Source organism: Vigna radiata, chromosome 7, assembly GCF_000741045.1.
Source record: "Vigna radiata var. radiata cultivar VC1973A chromosome 7, Vradiata_ver6, whole genome shotgun sequence".
Lineage (NCBI taxonomy): Eukaryota > Viridiplantae > Streptophyta > Magnoliopsida > Fabales > Fabaceae > Vigna > Vigna radiata.
The window spans coordinates 29528537-29548212 of record NC_028357.1 but is presented as its reverse complement, the minus strand read 5'-3'; the positions used below and the strand labels follow the sequence as shown (position 1 = coordinate 29548212).

Below are 19676 nucleotides of genomic sequence, written 5' to 3'. Positions count from 1 at the left end.
TCGTCCTAAATCGAGCAGTGGGGCAAGCTCCTCGTGAATTTCCACTCTCGTCCTAAACCGAGCGGTGGGCAAACTCCTCGTGAACTCTCACCCTCGTCCTAAACTGAGCGATGGAGCAAGCTCCTCGTGATGTGCATTACATATGTTATAAGTCATGCACACACAATTCAACCACGTTGAGATAGATGTGCACTACATATGTTATAAGTCCTCTAAAATGAAATAATTGTGACCTATATTCTTACTAGTGATCAAATTACAAACTATTTAACTAAACATCTCTCTCATACAAACTTTCAAAGAGATAAATTTGACATAATCATCTCACTATCGGTATGAGAGGAGAGTTATATCTAATTAAATATTTTATAATGTATGACTCTTAATTTTAGTGATTCCCAATATCAATTATTTATTTATCACAATAGTATAATAATTATTGTAATCATTAATCAATTTTATAATATTATTAATTATGTTATTATTTATTTTATCCTTCTTTTTATACTTATTTTGTATGTCACTTACTTTATATAAGATAATAATTTGGGCATGTGTAAAACTTTTCTCAATTTTTAAAACATAACTATTTTTTTCATCGATAAATCACTATTATTTGTACTCGTAATATTGAAATACGCAAACAAATTGTAAATGTGGCAAGTTAGGCACTATCATCTGACCATGCTTCCAATATAACTATTACTAAAATGAGACTTTATGATGATTTCTTTACGTGAAGAGTGGGTGTGATGCCCCCTTTTGATGTTTCCTAACAAAGGAAAACTCATGTGATTAGCTTGAAGAAACTAATAAAAAAACACATGTAATGTATGAGAATGGTGATTTTGTACATTACTTGTGGTAATAAAACTTGACTGAGCTGTTAAAAACTAAACATAATGTTATGTTGAGATGAATTTATATATGATTTTAATTTTGATATAACTAGTCTATAAATTTTTTAAAAATGAAAAAAAAAAATAAGTTAAAAGATATAAAAGAATAGATGTTAAAAATAAATTCAGCCTAAGAGTAAACATAAATTATTAGAAAGAAGAAAATATATAAATATCCAAAAGGAATAAGAGAAATAAATGATTACAAGATATTTAATGCGATTAAATCATGGAGCAATACAGAATAAACATAATAAATGATATAAAATAATTAAAAGCAGTTTATAATAAAGAGAAAAAGAAAAAGAAGTATTCAATATAGTAAGCAGTTATGGAAGAGATGATTCATTCTTATAGCATGTATAAAGAAAACAAGTTTAGAAAGGTGAAGTTATTTATGTAGTTATAGGGAAGTAACATAAATAAATAATAGTAAATAGACCATAAAATTATCTTTACCTCTCTACACACTTTCCCCCCTTTTCCTTCGATTGTAGTTTCATTATCTCACTCTTTCCGTATCATAGTCAGGTGCGCTTTTTGTTCCTCGGTCTCTGAATCCCCACTCGCAACACTCTCTTGCACACACAGACACAGTGAAACGTTTCTCTTTCTCTCTCGTCTCATCAATCACTCAATTCAATCCATCGATCGCTGCTGAGACTTCAGAGAGAGAGGGCATTCAACTTCAAGCCCATTCGCTGCTTGATCCGCCGCAATGGACGCTCGAGAACCGCCTCGACCACAGCCGCCCTCCATCATGGCGGGCCCCACCTCATATGCCCCCACCAACATCGGCCCTAATTCGTCCGGTGCCGTCATGATGGCGCCCGCCACGGCGCGATTTCCCTTCGGCGTCTTGCCGCCGCCGCAACAACAGCCTCCGCCAGTGTCGGAGCCTTTCCCTGTCTCCCCCGCAGCCGCTTACGACGGCTCCTCCTCGCCGATGAAGCCATGCTCGCTCGCCAAGAAGAAGCGCGGTCGTCCCCGGAAGTACTCGCCGGACGGAAACATTGCCCTCGGCCTCGCTCCTACCCATGCTTCTCCTCCTCCACCTTCCTCCGCCGCCGCTTCCGGCGGCGGAATAGGTGGCGAGTCGGCCGGTACTGCCTCCGCCGATGCTCCGGCGAAGAAGCACCGAGGACGGCCTCCCGGGTCTGGGAAGAAACAACTGGATGCTCTCGGTAGTTCTTGTTGTTTTTGTGTTTGGTTTTTTTGTTTGAATGGAAATGATTGTGATGGTTCTTTTTTGTGTTGATGTGAAGGAGCTGGTGGGGTTGGATTCACTCCCCACGTGATCTTGGTGGAGTCTGGCGAGGTAATGCTAAATAAGAACTAGACTTTCCTGAAATGCAATGCTGTGCACTCCTTTGCTTTTTTGTGTTATGGGGCTCTTGCATTTGTTTGTTGGTGATTTTTGTGGATTAGCCTTTGGTTTTGATGTATTGTGTTCTTGGTTGAACAAGGTAGAGTTTTCACACTTCACTCAACTGGAACTTTTCTTCTACCCCAGCATGAGTGATTATGGACAAATTAAACTATCTTTTTTACACAGTTGTCCAATCACAAATAAATATATATGTGAGGTTTACTTTTTTTTTTACGATAATTATTTAAAAATTAAACTAAGCATGGTTCTTTAGTGTGTAATTTTTTTTTTTTTGCTGAGTATGCGTTAGAAATTTAACTCATAATTGTGTGGTAATACTATTTCTTTTTTTGGCAAGGGGTATAAGCCTTAGTTTTGAAAGTTTGAAGTTTTGGACTAATAAACCGCGTTGCTATGGTTATGGAAAGGTGGAGGCTCTATTAATAATGAGAACAGGAAGTTTTAAACTGTGACGTGGGGTAACTGCTTTTGACTGTGACCTATCTATTTTGGGAGACAGCATTGCAGTGATTATTGTTTTGTTATTTTTTTTAATGTATTTGTATTTTTGGGTTGAATGATTTCTGTGCTATTGCTCTGAGGTAATCTTTAGAGGTTCTTAACTTTTCTGGTGGGGAAACAACATTGTGGAACTAGTCGCACTGCATACACATAATTCTCAAATTGGGTGTGAAATGAGACCTTCATCGAGGCATTTTTTTTTAAATATATGTTTGTTTTAGTTTTCTATGGCTAAAAAGGCTCGCCTTTGTTGCATGGGAACTTGATGTCAGTTGCTCATTCAGTGCTTTTGTATTCAACAATTCTCTTGTCTGTTGATGTGGAGTGTGAATGATTTTTTTTCCATCTCGTTTAATTAACTTCAGAATTTATGAGGTGTATTTATTTGTCGTAGTTTCCTGTTTTTCACCATTTACATTGTATATATTGTCCCACTAAAAGAGGAAAGGGGTAATTATAGCATTTAAGTTACCTTTCTCTTTATAAAGATAGTTAGTATCACAATTTCTAACACTTACAAACTGCAAAATCACGAGATGAGAGAATTATTAAATGAGAAGTAAGACTCTCCAAAATTGTCTATTTTCAATAATTTTCAGCCAATACTGGAATAGAGTGTTGTTGCAGAGAATGCTTTGCCAGTATTTATTGTCAACCTTCTCTTGTTACCTTTGAATTGAAGCAGACTTGGATTTCTTTAGTGAGCCACTGTTTTATTGTGGAACCGTCATAGTTGGTGTGCGTAAAGTTATATGAATATTTTGGAGTTTCTAAATAATTCTTTTAAAGTTTCTATTGACAGGGTTGTTTTGGGTTACTATGGTTACAAATCCTTCTCACTAGCATGCTTATGTTTGTAGGACATCACGGCAAAAATTATGTCCTTTTCTCAGCAAGGGCCTCGGACAGTTTGTATTCTCTCGGCTATTGGTGCAATCTGTAATGTTACCCTTAGACAACCTGCACTATCTGGTGGTACGGCAACATACGAGGTACTTTTATATCCATTTGGAATCTAGTTGTCCATTATATTAAACTTTATCTATTCTATGTTGGAAATGATCTGGTAATGTGTGTTTGGTTAACATTCATAGCAATGAGAACAGAAACTGAATGAATGTGATGACAATTTTCCATACTTCCAATTACATACATAACTATATTCTAGAGAATGAGATATAACACAATCACTTAATTATTTGGAGTGCTGTGCTTTTTTTTTTTTTTTCCTTTGTTTCTTTTGCTATTGGAACACGAAAACTGTACTTTCTGAGATGGCAGCTGGAAATGGTTTATTTATTTCATATGTATTTGATTTAATTTGTTTTCTAGCATGTACTGTTATTATTATTATTATTAAGAATTTTCCAAGCAACTACTATGGTCTAGTAGAGTTATTAGACAATGAATTTAGAAATGATAAATTTAACCTTTTAAGCAAATCCAATTTTGGAATCATTATTGAGTCATTGACAGGTAGGCCAACAGAATTTGCATTCTAGGACCTATTGCCTAAATATTTAGGATTCTGCTTCAAATGTGAGGTTGGACGGGTAAATACTTTAAAATAATTTGAAAATAGTTTGATAGATGCATGTGGCATGCAATTGGTGCTTTTGTACTTATAACCTATCCATTTTGAAAGAAGTCTTTGCAATGATTATTGTATTGTCATTTCTTCAAATGTATGAATAATTTTTTGGGACTAATTTCAGTACTGTTGATATTTGAGGTAATTTAAGGGTTCTTAACTGAAAGGAGGGTGTTAGATCATCATCGTCTAACTATTTATGTACAATGGTATATATAAAGGTTTTAAGGATACCTGCTTTATTAGATGAATACAGTTTACAAGTGTACATTATGAAATAGTTGCCTATTATTTAAAATATTTTTGAAAGCCTAATTTGATTTGGGAAAAGGTGCCTCGGAAGTTCTGTTTCCATTGTTGTGGATGGAACTGAATCATATTATGTTTGACGAGCATGCTATAGTGCAATGAGGATACCATCAAGGTAATTTGGCCGTTCCGGAAAGTTCAAACAGAATTGGAGGTGCTTATATTTGTTGCTTTTAAAGTTTGTCTTTCAGTGCATATTCTCTTTTATTTCCATTTCTTGCCGTCCCATATCCCACAACTAAATGTGTGTTTGGTTTTAAGTTGATAATGCTTTTAAATTGACATTAAGAATTTCCCATCTCTTGTTTTTATCAACTACAGCATCCTTGGTAGATAAGAAATCAAAGGGACCATCTACAGGAATTGTTGTCATACTTGTTTATTGGTTGTATTTGCCATAAGAAAAGTTCCGGAAGAATATTGAAATTTAGCATTTATGTTTAATTATTCGTTTACTTCCAATATTTATAAAAACTTTTCCTTTTGGTCCCTTTATCTAAAATCATTCCGTTTTGGTGTTACACATACTATTTTTAATCTTTTATACTTCCCTTGGCATAATTGTAGTCCTTTTTAATCTCTACATTTATCATTTTAATCTGTTTTAGTCCCTAAGACGAAGACTAAAAGGGATTAAAATATTAAAAGGGATGATTTGAGTATTAGAGACTACGAGATTTTATTTTTGAAACTATAGGACCAAAAAATACTTAAGTAAACCTAACTTTTATCTAGAAGTGTGAGAGCGGAAAGGTTAAGGCTTTGGGAGAGTTGGTTCATCTTTTTGATCAACTAATTAGGAGCTTAATCATTGCTTCTTTATCTTTTTTTGCCCCTTCCCTTGGTAGGGCTCTGGAGGAAGTAAGATTGAGCTTGATCTTATTAGTTTCACAGTTCTACGCTCCACTATGTCTTGGGTTATAGTTAACTTTACGTCATGCCAATTTACATTGCAGGGCCGATTTGAGATTATATCATTATCAGGTGCCATGCAACAATCTGAAAGTAACGGTGAACGTAGCAGAACATGCACTTTGAATGTAACCCTTGCAGGGTCCGATGGACGTGTTTTGGGTGGCGGAGTTGCTGGAACGCTAACTGCGGCATCAACTGTACAGGTATCGCTCTCTAATGGGTTAAAGTTTATGTGGATTTTATTATTGTATATATGATTCCTTCATCATTATTATTTACAAAACTTTGATGCTTTATTCATATGTGACTTTTTTCATTGATAGGTCATAGTGGGTAGCTTTATTGTGGATGGAAAAAAGTCGAACTCGAATGTCCTCAAATCTGGGCCTTCTTCTGCACCGCCACCCCAAATGCTAACATTTGGTGCACCCATGACTCCAACTAGTCCTACTTCTCAAGGGCCTTCAACTGAGTCCTCCGAGGAACATGACCACACTCCTTTTTGTAGGGGGCCTGGGTCTGGGCCTGGACCTGGACTCTACAACAATACTAGTCAACCCATGCATAATATGCCCATGTACCATCATCCGCTATGGGCTGGCCAAACTCATCAGTGAAGTTGTGACTTGGAATTAACAATGCAGAAGCTGCATATTTTGCATGTTGTCTGTTCAAAGTAGTGGTTAGAAATCGATTCTAAAATGCTAACTGCATTTTTGAGGCTGACTTTAGAACAGTCTGTCTTAAGGTTTAAGCTGTTAAGTTATAATTAGGATTTTTTTTCGGTTAATTATAATTATAACTTTTCTAGCTATGATAGGCAAGGATATGCTGTCCATTATCCATCAGAATTCTGTCATTTTGAAGTTTGCTGTCTGTAGTCCGCAATAGCAGCATAGCAACAGAATCAGAATTTGTGCTCATGCCTCGTGGTGTATCGTTTATTTAATTCTGAGTTTACCGCATATTTGGTATTTCCTTATCTGCTTATGCATTTATTCTAAGAGTTTAACTGCGACCAGTCAATCATCCCATGAATTCTTTCAATTCTTCCTCATATAATAAAATTAAGTGAAGTATGCAACATTTTCAACAAATTAAATGTAACAGATTGTTTCTTCAGTTAACCATTTTTTTATTAAAATATATCTTAGATATAAAAATCATCACTCCTGATAATAAATGTTGTGCAAAAGGAAAATAAGTTATTTATGCCAACCACACTGATAAGCTTTATTTATTCTAATGCACACTTTCCTATTTTATCCATTTCTCTCTTTATATGTAATGGAAAACTATAAAACAACCATAAAAAATATCAGAAACAAAATGAGTGTGACTAGTTTAGACTTTTTAAAACAAATACTTAAAACCCCAACCAAAGAGTATATCATAATAAATATACATGTAAATTGTTTAAAACTTATTGCAAAAACAAAGATTAAAATAAATAAAATAAAGAAATGTTACTGAAATATCAAAGACAAATAAAAAAAATAAAGTATTAAACAAATTAAAAATAGAGTATTGTTTTATGTTTTAACTATAGATTATATTTTATTTATACTCTTAACAATCTTAATTGTGGATAGCAGAGATTATAGAAAAATTAAAAATGATAGTTAATTTTGTAAAATTATTACTCGTCTGTTTGTGCATATGACTTAAGTTAGAGGTAATGTTTTATTTCTTCATAAGATCCCATCTATAATGTTTTATATTAAGTGAGATATTGTACCAAAAAGAGTAAGGAACAATAACGATGGGGGTAATTTTGAAAAAATAATTAAGATAACTTTTCACCATTAATTAAATTAATCACCATTTTATTATGATAACGAATTACTATAAATAATATTAAAGGAGTAAAATCTTTTATTTATCTATTATTATCTTCATACATATGTATAAATAAAAGTACTTAATTTATACTAATTACAGAAAAGTTATGTAATCTAATTTAATTTTGTATATTTCATTAAAAAAGTACATTTCCCAAACTACCTCTAATGACATTTATTAAAACTGGTAACTCAAGTTTGAACGTAAAACATTTTTAAAACAATAACAATAAATAAAACTAAATCAGTAAATATTTAATTATGTTTTAGAGTAATTTTCTGACTTCAATATCTAAACTTAAATATTCCCACCTTGTACTTGTGTAAAGACCAGTTATATTTGACTTAATATCTCCGTATCCTTTGTGTCTGTAAGTTTTCAAAATTTGAAAGGTGAATTTCGTTGTCCGTGTCATTTATGAAGCGCCCTTAAAACCATCCTCTCTTCCGTATCACACCTTCAAACTTTAGCCTATCTAATGTAACAATAATATTTACTAATGCCACATATATGGCTGTTTTGGTATTTTCACATGAGTGTCGAGATACCCTCTCCTTCTCATTTCTTCCTCTTCTGTAGTTTCCCAAACTTCAATCCTTAAGGAATAAATTTCGAAGAAATTTCTGATATCGAGTATTAAAAAATCCGTTTAGAATTTGACTCATTCATTTCAGGAAAGGATTAAATATGTTTTTAGTCCTTATACTTTGGGGCGATTTTGGTTTTAGTCTCTCTTTTAAACTAAGGTACAATTTAGTCTTTCAATTTTAGAAAACTCTGGTTTTAGTTATTTTTACCAATTTTTTTTAACTTTATTATGAAACGTACTTGAAACAGCAAATAAAGTTAAAAAAAAATTGGTAAAAAAGACTAAAACCAGAGTTTTCTAAAATTGAAGGACTAAATTGTACCTTAATTTGAAAAAGAGACTAAAATCAAAATCGCCCACTAGGGACTATAAATATATTTAACCCTTTCAGAAAATAATGTTCTATTATATCCATTTCACTTAATTTTTAAAAAATATACTATTTTAAAAAAATTGAAGATATAAATTTGATAATATAATTCGAAATAAAATTATTTTTATCATAATGATTCGTAGAAAAAGATAAATGAGAAATAAAATACACCTTTAAAATTTACAATATTATTAGTGATCATAAATATTTTATATTATAATGCTTCTATTTTCTAAATAATAATAATAATAAATTTAATTTCAAATTATATATTGCAAAAAAATCATTAACTATTTATTATTTTATCCCATCTCTTTAATGAATTAAAATTTAAACCCAGTATGTTATTGTTTTTCCATAATTTTATTTTGTTTTTGTTTTTCCTCCTCATTTTTTGAATACAAAAATACAAAAAAGAAAAAAATAGCTCCATGTGGGAGAAATAGTGCTCTAACAGGTCTATTTGAGAAAACAATATTTCAATCTTTTCAAGAAGTTTTCCTTTTAAAAAAATTATTTTGGGAAAACAATATGCAAACATCACATTTTTTTAAATCCTTACTATTATCAAGATAAATAGTTAATTACGATCACTGTCATACTTCATTTTTAATATGATAAAAAAAAATTACAATGTTAATACATAAACTTTAATTATGTTAATTTTATTTGAACTTCATGCTTAAGGTAATTAAAATTGTTTTAGTAATTATCACGTGCTTTTACTAAAAAAAGATTAATGTTAATACTTGAAGAGAGCCTTATGGCCTTTATTTATTTATTTTGTAAATTTAAATTTTTTGGTTAATTATACATTAATATTAACTTTTTCTTTAACAAACACATTTAACAATTATTAAAGACTAATTAGAGATTTCAAACAAAATTAAAATTGTTGTACAAAAATTATAGTTTTTTTCTTTCTAAATATACTTTGCATTACTTATCATACTGAACAATATATTTACCCTTAAAATAATTGTGTTTCTTAGAATGATCAAAATTATGTTATTATTCTAATAAAAATAATTCATTAGTTAGCTAAACTTGTCAATTTGATATAATTCATAATACTTGAGGTTAAAGCATATGGATCAAGTGTCAAAAAATTTCATAGAATCATAGAGCCAACATAAGAAAAAGCCCATAGAACCAAAAGTGTTCATGAAAGTCAATCCATAGGTATTTTTTTTAAAGTAAAACAATTTCATTTACATATAAAAAATGAAAAATGAAAAAAAAATCATTTAAGTAAAAAGAAATTGTACACACATAAAAATTTACTCAATTCAAATCCAAACCTAAGTTAGTATGGATATGATTAGATCAAACTTGGGGTCAAGTTAGTTCAAGGAAGAATCATATCAAGTTAATCAAGATGACTCTAGGCTAGATTTGGACCATGTCAAGATAGTCAATATTGGCCAAAGTTAGGTTGAGTTGAGTCCAACTTAGATCATTTAAATGGGGTCCAAGTTAGACGGAGTTGGATGAGTGCAAGTCATCTTGTGTCAAGCCTGTGTTGTGCTGAGTTAGGAGTTAGGTTAGGTTGATATTAAGTTGAATTCAATTTGGACTATGTCAGATTGGGTTAAGACGAACCTACGTTAGGCCAAATCAAGTTGAATGACGTCTAATAAAGATATGTTGGATTCAAAGTCAATTTAAGTCAAGTTAGATCTAAGTCAATGACTAACATAAAGTGGCTAATAGTAAAATATTTTCACAAAACACAAACTCTAAGATGCGTTGTCCGATTATATTTTGGTAAAACAAAAATATTAAAAAAGACATCGTTTTGTGACCTGCAATAATTGCACACTACTAAACTTCTATCAAATCGAGTCACCCAATCTTAAATAATTAAAGTTTCCAAGTCTTAGAAGTCTTGAGAAATATACCACCTAAGCACTATGCTCCTTTATTTCTTTAATCCTTACTTATGAAAATCTCATTAGAATTACTATGTATATCTTATAATGACCAAAATTATTCTTATATTATCTCAAAGATAGGATAAAATAAATATACATACAACATAACATAAGTCAATTAAAAATCGTTTAATTGTAGGAATCATAAAAATAAATAACGAAAAATTAATGCCTTAAAAGAAAGAAGTAGAAAGCGCCCACAGACCACTAGAGAGTGATAAGCTATATCTTTTCTTTTCTAGTCATTTAGTACTTTAGAGAAAAATTAAGAGAGAAAAATAATTTCTTCTCTAAGGTTCTCTTTCTTATTATTTTTCTTATTTTGAAGATAATGGTATGTAATTTTCTTTCCTTTTAGTAAAATTATATTGTGGTCTTTGTTTTGTTCATTTTATTTCTGTCTTTCATTTTAGTTGTAAGTGCTTTAATAGAGATAAGAAGGTTGGTAACACGATTTCTAAGCAAGTTGTGGATAAGTCTAATGTATTTGACAACTATAAGACCAGACATAATGAATGTTGTAAGTATTATTAGCATATAGATGAAATGTCCAGAAGAGATACATCTTTTTGCAGCAAAAAATAATTTTTCGTTACTTGAAATAGACCATTGAATAAGACTTATTCTATCAAAAGGGTGGAAAGTCATATTTGTTTGGTTTCACAGGTGATTTTTTGATAGAAAAAGTATGATAGGGTATGTATTCATGATCTAATGGTGCTAATAAAAGCAACCAATTGTCACTTTATCATCAAGCCAGAGTGAGTAGTTGCAAAGCTATTTGGTTGAAAAAATATTTGATAAAATTTAATTCAAGCAGCATGGACCAAAAATCATATTGTGATAATAGCTCAACCATAAAAGTGTCTGAGAACTCTGTATTATATGGAAGAAGCAAGCTCAACCAATCGATTTTCAAGTATCATTTCTTTAGAAATGTAGTAAAACATGAAGTTATTAATCTTGTTTACTATAGAAGTGAGAACAAAGTTTCACAAAAGTTGTCAAGACAGATACATTTCATAGACTAAGAAATATGCTTGTAGGATAGAATATTTTTAGTTTAAACTAATGTTAGAAATATTAGTTTAAATAAGTTTGTATTTTTTTTTTCCTTGTATCTTTTTGTTTTCTTATGGGTTAGTTCATATATTTTTTTAATTACTTAGTCAAATTTTTGTAAGCTTATTTAAAAGATTTATTTTCTAACCAATAAACAAACAAGAGAGTTATTTCCATTTATTCTCTATTTTTAATAAATTTCATGTCAGTTTTAGAATCCATTGTGAAAGCATGACTAGCTAGTATCTGTCTAATGATTTTCTATCCTCCATTGCCCTTTCTGCATATCTGATGCAACTTTCTTATCACCATTCTTAGCTGATCTCTTCTTCCTTCCTCTACTTGTTTTCCCAATCCAATGATAGTAGCCTGTGAGAATAAGTGAAGATGAGAATGAGGACAACAGAGGGAAATGAACGTAAGAGGTTAACATAGAAAATTGACGATAATGAAAAAATGTCCATAGAAGCGTTTAAATTAGAAAAGTAATAATATTTAAAAGTAAATGAACAAGTTTAGAGATTTATAGAAAAATAACAAACTAAAAGGTAACATTGTAAAATTCCATAAAATTGTATGAAAGTAAAATTTAACAAGCGATCAAATTCTGAATGTTTATAAACATTTTAAATGGGCATAAAATAATGTAATTTTATATAAAAAAATATAAAGTTTGAAAACAAGAAGAATTACGATAATCTTTTTTTTAAACAAAGTAAAATTAAATAGAAAAAAAATTATATTTACATAAAATTGTTTAAAAAGGAAAACTTATATTATTACTTCAAAATAAGGAAGATAAAATGTTGAAAATAATAGTTAAACTAGGAGTGTTAGTTGGTTAAGGTTTTCTTATTAAAGAATTAAATCCAACACTATCTTAATTAGATTTAGTTGATTTTTATCTATAATTTTGAACTCTGCTCAACTCAAATAAACTCACTTCTATATAAGCTGACTCTTATATAAACTTGTGTATAGATAAGTTAATATATTTATTTTTATATTTTTAATTAGTTTGAACAAATTTGTTATCACTTTAGTTATTGACTTACTTAAAACCTTAAATTAATTTTTGAAAATGTTGTGTTATTCTTTTAACTAGGTTCATTCTTTTAAATAAATTCATATTAGCTATCATTATAATTTATAAACTTTAATATCTAAGTTATTTGTACACTCTAAAGTTAATCAATTATCTAGCATTATATGAAAATTTATTAAAAAAAACGAGTAGAAAGCATGAGAAACGATACCAAACATATGATAAAAACATTACACTTCATAAACTAAAGACAAATTATAATTTAAAGAAATATATAGGGATAAAATATTAAACAACTTATAGTATTATCTATGAATAAAAGTCAAATTAGTTAATTTTTCAGCACAATGATTCACCTTAAAAAAAAACATAAGAAACTTTGATCTATATATATTCATAAAAATGCATACATTGGCAACATCACCTTCTAAGACTACATAGAATTACTGTTGATTGTTGATTAAAAAAATAATGAGAAACTAATATATAATCACTCTAAAACCAAAATCTTCTACAATTCTTTCTCTATGCATGCCCTAAAGCATTGGTCCACATAAACTCACAAACAAAACTCTAAACTCCTAAAAGGGCTAAAAGAAACTATAGACATATTTACCTCAACTTCTTTTTTAAAAATGAAGACATATGTAATTAAATTATGATAACTCCTAACTGCACCATTATATTCATCTTAAGTCAATTAGCAGATAAAGTTTGTTATATATACTCCATAAAAAAACTACTCTTCTATCTTTATTTTAAATATTGAAAAACTTCAACAACAAAAAAAAATAAAGCAAAGACTTTATTTTTTATATATTTATTAGAATTATTCTCAATCATATACACTAACTCTTTAATTTAAAAAATAACAAACATAAAAATAATTAGAATACGAAATATACTGTATCAAAACATCATATATAATTGCAGTGATGATAACTACTCTAATGACTTTAGATTATAAAAAGGTTTAATAAGCTTTTATTTCTATGTAAAGGTTGATATTTTAAAATTATAATTTATTTAACAAAAAATATTTTTTTTTCAAAATTTTGACCCAACGCTAACAACTTGGTCTAGAGTGAGTTGAGAGTATGATTGAGTTTAATATAAAAAATGCAAAAATTCATCCTAACCCAAGTCAATATCTTTTTAGTTGGTTGATTAAAGTGTTTGCACAAATTCAACTCAACCTAATTCATTCACAAATTTAAGTTTATATTTTTATGATAGCTTCAGTTCAAAATGTTTGGATGCATAACAGAGAAATGAGCGCATATTTTGAAAACTTCTTTCAAGCTATTTTTTCTTTATCGTTTGCATTTTATAATTACATTATATTTATGCCAATGGTTTTAAGGGATAAAACAATTAAGCCAAACATTTGATGAAGTGAAAAGCCAAATGGATTTAACAAGAAAATAGGTACCGCTAATCATGCAGTTGTACCTCAAAATTATATATATAAGCCAAAGTTCAAATATTTTGAGAATATCATAAACTTTTCTGAGATGTCAAATATATAAAATATATATTAAAATTTTAAAAAACACTTTAAATTATTTATTAATTTATATAAATATATGCAATAAGTATAATAAACATAAAACACGTGTATACAGAGAGAGATTAATTTATTTTAAGAATGTTAGAAAAAAAATATTAAAGTAAAAAAACTTAATTACATGTTTTATTCCGTTTCTTTTATAATTTTGTGAATTTTGTTACTGAATATCAATTTTTTTTATCACATTTTATCCTATTTTAAATATCTCACCAAAGTAAGGGAAAATAGGACAATTAACTAAAAATTAAATAAAACCTAATTTCCTTGAATCAAATGGTATATTTTCCTATAAAGGATTCAATTAATCCTATCATTTATCCAAAGCACTGTTAAGTTAAAATGTACAGCAATTTGATGTGTAGGGTTTGTTCGTCTCATGACCATGGCGACTCAACGCAGCTCATAGACAGCTTGCAAGCCAAGGTTAAAACATTTCGGTTCCATTTTATTCAATTTCTAATTTTCTTTTGGCATTTTCATTGCATTTTATTATCTAATTTCTAATTTTGTTTGTAAAAATCAATAATGTGAAACATACTTATATTTATTTAACACATAAAATAGTTAAAAAAATTATATTTTTAAGGGAAAGAAAAAAAATTAGCAAGAGCACGTGAAAAAAAGTTTGTATATGTCCATATTATGTGTTTTAGTTTTAGATAATGATATTTTAATAATATTTTTTTACAACATTTTAATATATGTCATTTTCTTACTAGTTTATATTAATATTTATGATTATTATTATTGAGTGTGAAATTATTTTTTAAATTAATTATGTAATAATATATATATATATATATATATATTAAATTAAAATGTTTGTAAAAAAATATTTGGGTTAAATATATTTTTAGTTCCTGGCGATTTTGGTTTTAGTTCATTTTTAAAGTAAGGTATCCTTCAACTTTAGAAAACTCTGGTTTTAGTCCTTTTTACCAATCAATAAAATTAAAAAAGAAAATTGATAAAAAGAACTAAAACCAGAGTTAAGGACTAAATTGTACCTTAATTTGAAAATGAACTAAAAGCAAAATTGTCCCAAAATATAGAGACTAAAAGCATATTTAACCCAAAATATTTTCATGGATCATTGTACTTTAGTTTTTTGCTGGTCAGCATTTGCCCCTTGCCTTGCTGTTGAATTTAGGAAAACTCAGATCAGAATTGTCACTTCTTTTCCGTGCAACCAACGTCTTTTGGATTTGAATACGTCAAACACACACTCCAACGAAAGCATTTAGATAGGGTTTAGGTTCCTCAACAAAATGCTTCATCTGTTTTCATATTTTCATGTTTTTATTAACTTTTATGTTTTGATCGATGCATTGGGTAAAGAATTTTTCAAACAATTAAATTAAATTTTAAATCAATTTTATCTGAAAATTTTAAATACAAAATTAAATTTGATATATTGTTTTGGAGAGCAAAATTCATAGAGGAATTAATTTTTTTTCAAAGTAATAACGAGACTTATTTTACTTATATAAAATCAGAAAGTACACCAATGTAACTTGAAAAGAAGAAAAATTAAAATTAAATTAAGGTTTGAATTATAATTTATAATCAATACCTCATTTATATCATTCTCTTATTTTTTTTTTTCATATATCAATATTTTATATTTTAAGTACAAGAAATACTGGGTCAAAGTCCATGCATATATCTCTTATAAAATCTTTACTTCATATAATTTATAGTACATATGTAAACAGTTGAAAAATAGAAAGAGTTCATTTTCCAATAAGCTAAAAAGAAATTATATATATATATATATATATATATATATATATATATATATATATATATATATATATATATATATATATATATTGACGTTGATTAACTGAAAACTAGTTAGAACTAAGATCTAATTTATTTTATCACATTCCATATAACCTGTGACAATGTTCTTAAAGAGACTAAATATAGCATATAAAATTCCACTTGTTCAAAGCACATGGTTAAACCTGTGCAAGTTTAAATAGATCGCTATAATCCACGACTTATCATGTTGAAGTTGCAGAAATCAGATTAACCGAGGATATTTAGAACAAGCAGAAACCTATCATGACATGTTCATTACAGAATTCCAAGGACTGATAAAAGAAATCGTTGGCATAGAACTCATCATCAAAAGGGTAAGCACACAGGCGAAATTCAAATGGTTATTTATCCTTAGTGCAGACTCCGCAGACATATTAGTTGCAGATGAGAGATTATATTACTACATTACAACATCTAGTGCACTCGCGCTCGTGATTCTAGCTATATTTATACACGGATTTGTGTGTGGTGGACGTATACTCTACAAGCTAAGTGCTTTGTAGAATCAAATGCATTACGCCATTACAATTTGTTTTGATCAAGATTAAAGCCTACAGTTTCACTACCATGAGAGAACAAAGTCAGCATATCATCAGAAACACAAGTAACTTTGCGAAAAAAAAAGAAAAAAAAAAAAAAACTTATTAAGTGGAGAATAATTTAAAGCCAGAAGTGACATTAAGTGTATGCAATATTTAAATATAGTCCGCGCCGGAAACCTAAGCAACCTATTATCGAACCTACACTAATTTATCATTTGCTCCATAAGCGACTAACTATATATAATTATGTCACAACTCTAATCAGCCCCACAAGCTAATTAAAAATTAGGTAACGACTTGGAAGATCAAAAGCATTTCCGGCCTAAAAAATTCAAGGGCTCTCTACCTTTTAGTAAAACATAATTTGCTTGTTAACTAGCCAGTGTAACAGATTTTATACACTGAAGCTTATAGATTTATTACAGCTATGCAAAATAGATGAACCAAAATAAAGGGTGCAAGTTTTTCACTACGTTGAGACCAATTGTTACTATACCAGTTGTATCTTGTATCTCCCATGCATCACTTCCATTCTCCAGATCCGAATTAAAAGACAACAGATATATCATATACTTTATACATATATATATAAATATATATAGATATATATTTGGTTTCGAGTGTGCGTAGGTCACCATAATTAGGTGACGGAAGTTAATTCAGGTTGTAGTGTAAATTGCCCCATAAGATAAGGCAGGGATGCATGACTCTTTTTTCCTTTTCCAAGATCATACATTTTACCTAAAGAGCAGTACTAGTCAGTAGCTAGCAGAAGTCAAAACTGGACTTCCAAAATTCGTCAGTGGATCTAATTAAAGCTTTTTCAGTGTTACAATTATTCAGGCACTAATGATCAGAATACGTACTGAGGTTGGTTAATGCTGGAGAAGGTAACCACCAATTTTAACTTCCATATATGTAGCCAGTAAACAGATATAGAGAAGCATATACGCATGACCTAAAACAAACATACGTATTCATGATTACTATCCATGGGGCATATAAATAATACCGTAGCAATCATTTAAGTTGTTATATTTTTTAGACATGAACTTTATTTTTGTGAATATATACATAAACATGCACGAAAGTCTTGTAAAAATAACACCGTACATGTCAGCCTTATGTTTATCACTGAATCCCTAGTTTAGTTATATGCATATATACATTTATTTATACAGAAGCACTAATTATAAATTTAATCCTAAGCTTGTGAAAGAAGCAAGGAGGTATGAATAAATATATTTAAAAATAGGACGCCATAAAAAGGCACAGAAATAAAGGAGACGGGGAAGGGGTAGCTGGTTATGGGGTTGTGACTCACAAGTTATTGCTTTGCTTCATGTCGGAACGACAACCAGCTCCTTGAAACATGTAGCTAGGTAGTGCAAGTCATGTTAATAATTAAAAGGAAAATCCTCAAACAGAAAAAAAATAAAAATAAAAATAAAATAAGCAGAGACATGTAATTAAACAGAAAGCTAGTAATTAATTAAATTATACAGCAGTGTTCCATGTTATAATAATGGAGGAGGAAATAAAGAGATGAAATGAGACTAAAACCCGCCACATAATCATGATCTCATATGATATCGTAGTATCCATTAATTAACATCGGCAGCAGAAGAGGAAGAAGAGAAAACTAATCATAGTATTTATGTAGTCCATGAATGTGCTGACCTTGTAATAACATACAGTAATCCATTGAAGAAATTCTTGATGGGTGAAGATGGATCTGGAGAGAAAGAAGAAACTCAAAAAGGTGGTGGACGTGAAGCAGCGTTTCCCCCCCAACCCTCCCCAGGTAACTGAACGTTCTGCATATTCAGAGGTAAATTAAAGAAGGGAAGTCCGGAAGAAGGGTCCGGGAAAGAGTTGTTATTGCTATTGTTGCCGTTGTTATTTCCAACTCCGTGAGACGACGTCGTAGGGGGTGCCTGAATCTGAAGCTGTTCTTCTTCTTCTAACGGTAGCCTCTCGTAGGCCACGTTCGTGAACGACGCCGCGATGACGATCACCGGCCCCGCTGCTGTCAGCTCTCCAACCACGTTTCCTCCGACCACCTGGCCCTGCCCTCCGGCCACATAGATAGTGAGGCTGGTAGCCCCAGGCGGAGCCGGCGGCGGGAGGAAGGAGCCGGAAAGGGAAAGAATCTCAAAGCGGCCGTGGAGCGTGACGACGGCGCCTGCAGCGGCCGGCTGGCGGAGGCTGACATTGGTGACGGTGCCGCTGCCGCTGAGGATGCAGATCCCGCGCTGGCGGCGGCGCGCGTAGGTGGTGACGCAGTCGAATATGTCGGAGCCGCTTCCCACCTCGAGGATGTGCGCTCGGAGAGTGTTGGCGCTCTCCCGCGTGATTATCACCGGCGGTTTCGGCTTGTTCTTGGATCCCGGTGGCCTTCCACGTGGACGCCGACCGACCACATCACCAGGACCCGTGGAAGCTAGCTCCAATCCTTGGCTTCGGTCATCGTCATCGAACGGCACCCCTCCGCGATTCTGTGGCGGCGTCTCTTGGTCCTCCGAATCGTGATGTAGTTGCTGCAAGTGCAAGTCCGGTCTGTGAAGGTTTTGAACAAAGCGTGAAGCGCTTCCTAAATCCAAACCAGCCATAGACACATCCAAGAGAGAGAGAACGATATATAAATATAAATAGCACACGACTTATAAAAAAAAAAAAGGTTATATAATAAGATAGAAAAAAAAAACAGAAAACAAGGAAAACAGAAATGATTATATTATGGAGAAAGAAGGAAATATAGTTAATAAATAGTAGAGATTTGTATTTATTTTTTGTTGGGCTAAGAACAGTGTTGGTTTGTTTATGGTTACTTTAAGGTAAGTGGTATGAGTGTGTGGAATTAGAAGGAAGGAAAAGAGAGAAGAAGAAAAGGAGATGGATGGGATGGGTTTTGAAAAGAAGATGGAGTGCAGAGTGAGAAAAGGGAAGAAGAAGAAGAAGAAGTAGAGAAGAGAAGAGAAGAGAAGAGAGAAAGAATGGGTGAGAGAATTGAAATGAGGTTGAAGGAGAGGCAAAGACTCACAATGCAGTCATTTGCTTGGGCAAACAAAAGTTTAAAATAATAATAGGCATATGTACTATAAAATATAACAATTAGTTGAGCCAAATCTTTTTAACACACTTGCTCCAATGTCTTTCTCACTCCCGTTAGAAGAGCGTGGACGCAACGCGATCTTAACTTCATTACTCAACATTTCTACCATCAATTATTGCTTAGGTTTTCTATGCCCGTTATATCAATATGCCCATTTAAGTTATATTTCTCG

The 19676-nt window shown here is 31.0% G+C and overlaps 2 protein-coding genes across 2 annotated transcripts; one reads left to right on the top strand and one right to left on the bottom strand.

The window, feature by feature from the left end:
• The first annotated feature begins 1342 nt into the window (after positions 1-1342).
• On the top strand, positions 1343-6565 carry LOC106765787 (AT-hook motif nuclear-localized protein 13). The gene is made up of 5 exons (XM_014650525.2): positions 1343-2083; positions 2165-2217; positions 3651-3782; positions 5647-5808; positions 5929-6565. The coding sequence occupies exons 1-5, from the start codon at positions 1618-1620 to the stop codon at positions 6220-6222; spliced, it is 1107 nt and encodes a 368-aa protein (XP_014506011.1). The 5' UTR covers positions 1343-1617; the 3' UTR covers positions 6223-6565.
• An 11008-nt stretch (positions 6566-17573) lies between these two features.
• Positions 17574-19367, bottom strand: LOC106767546 (AT-hook motif nuclear-localized protein 23-like). The gene has a single exon (XM_014652468.2). It carries the CDS (start codon positions 18999-19001, stop codon positions 18144-18146), a length of 858 nt encoding a protein of 285 aa, XP_014507954.1. The 5' UTR covers positions 19002-19367; the 3' UTR covers positions 17574-18143.
• Between the last annotated feature and the right edge of the window lie 309 nt (positions 19368-19676).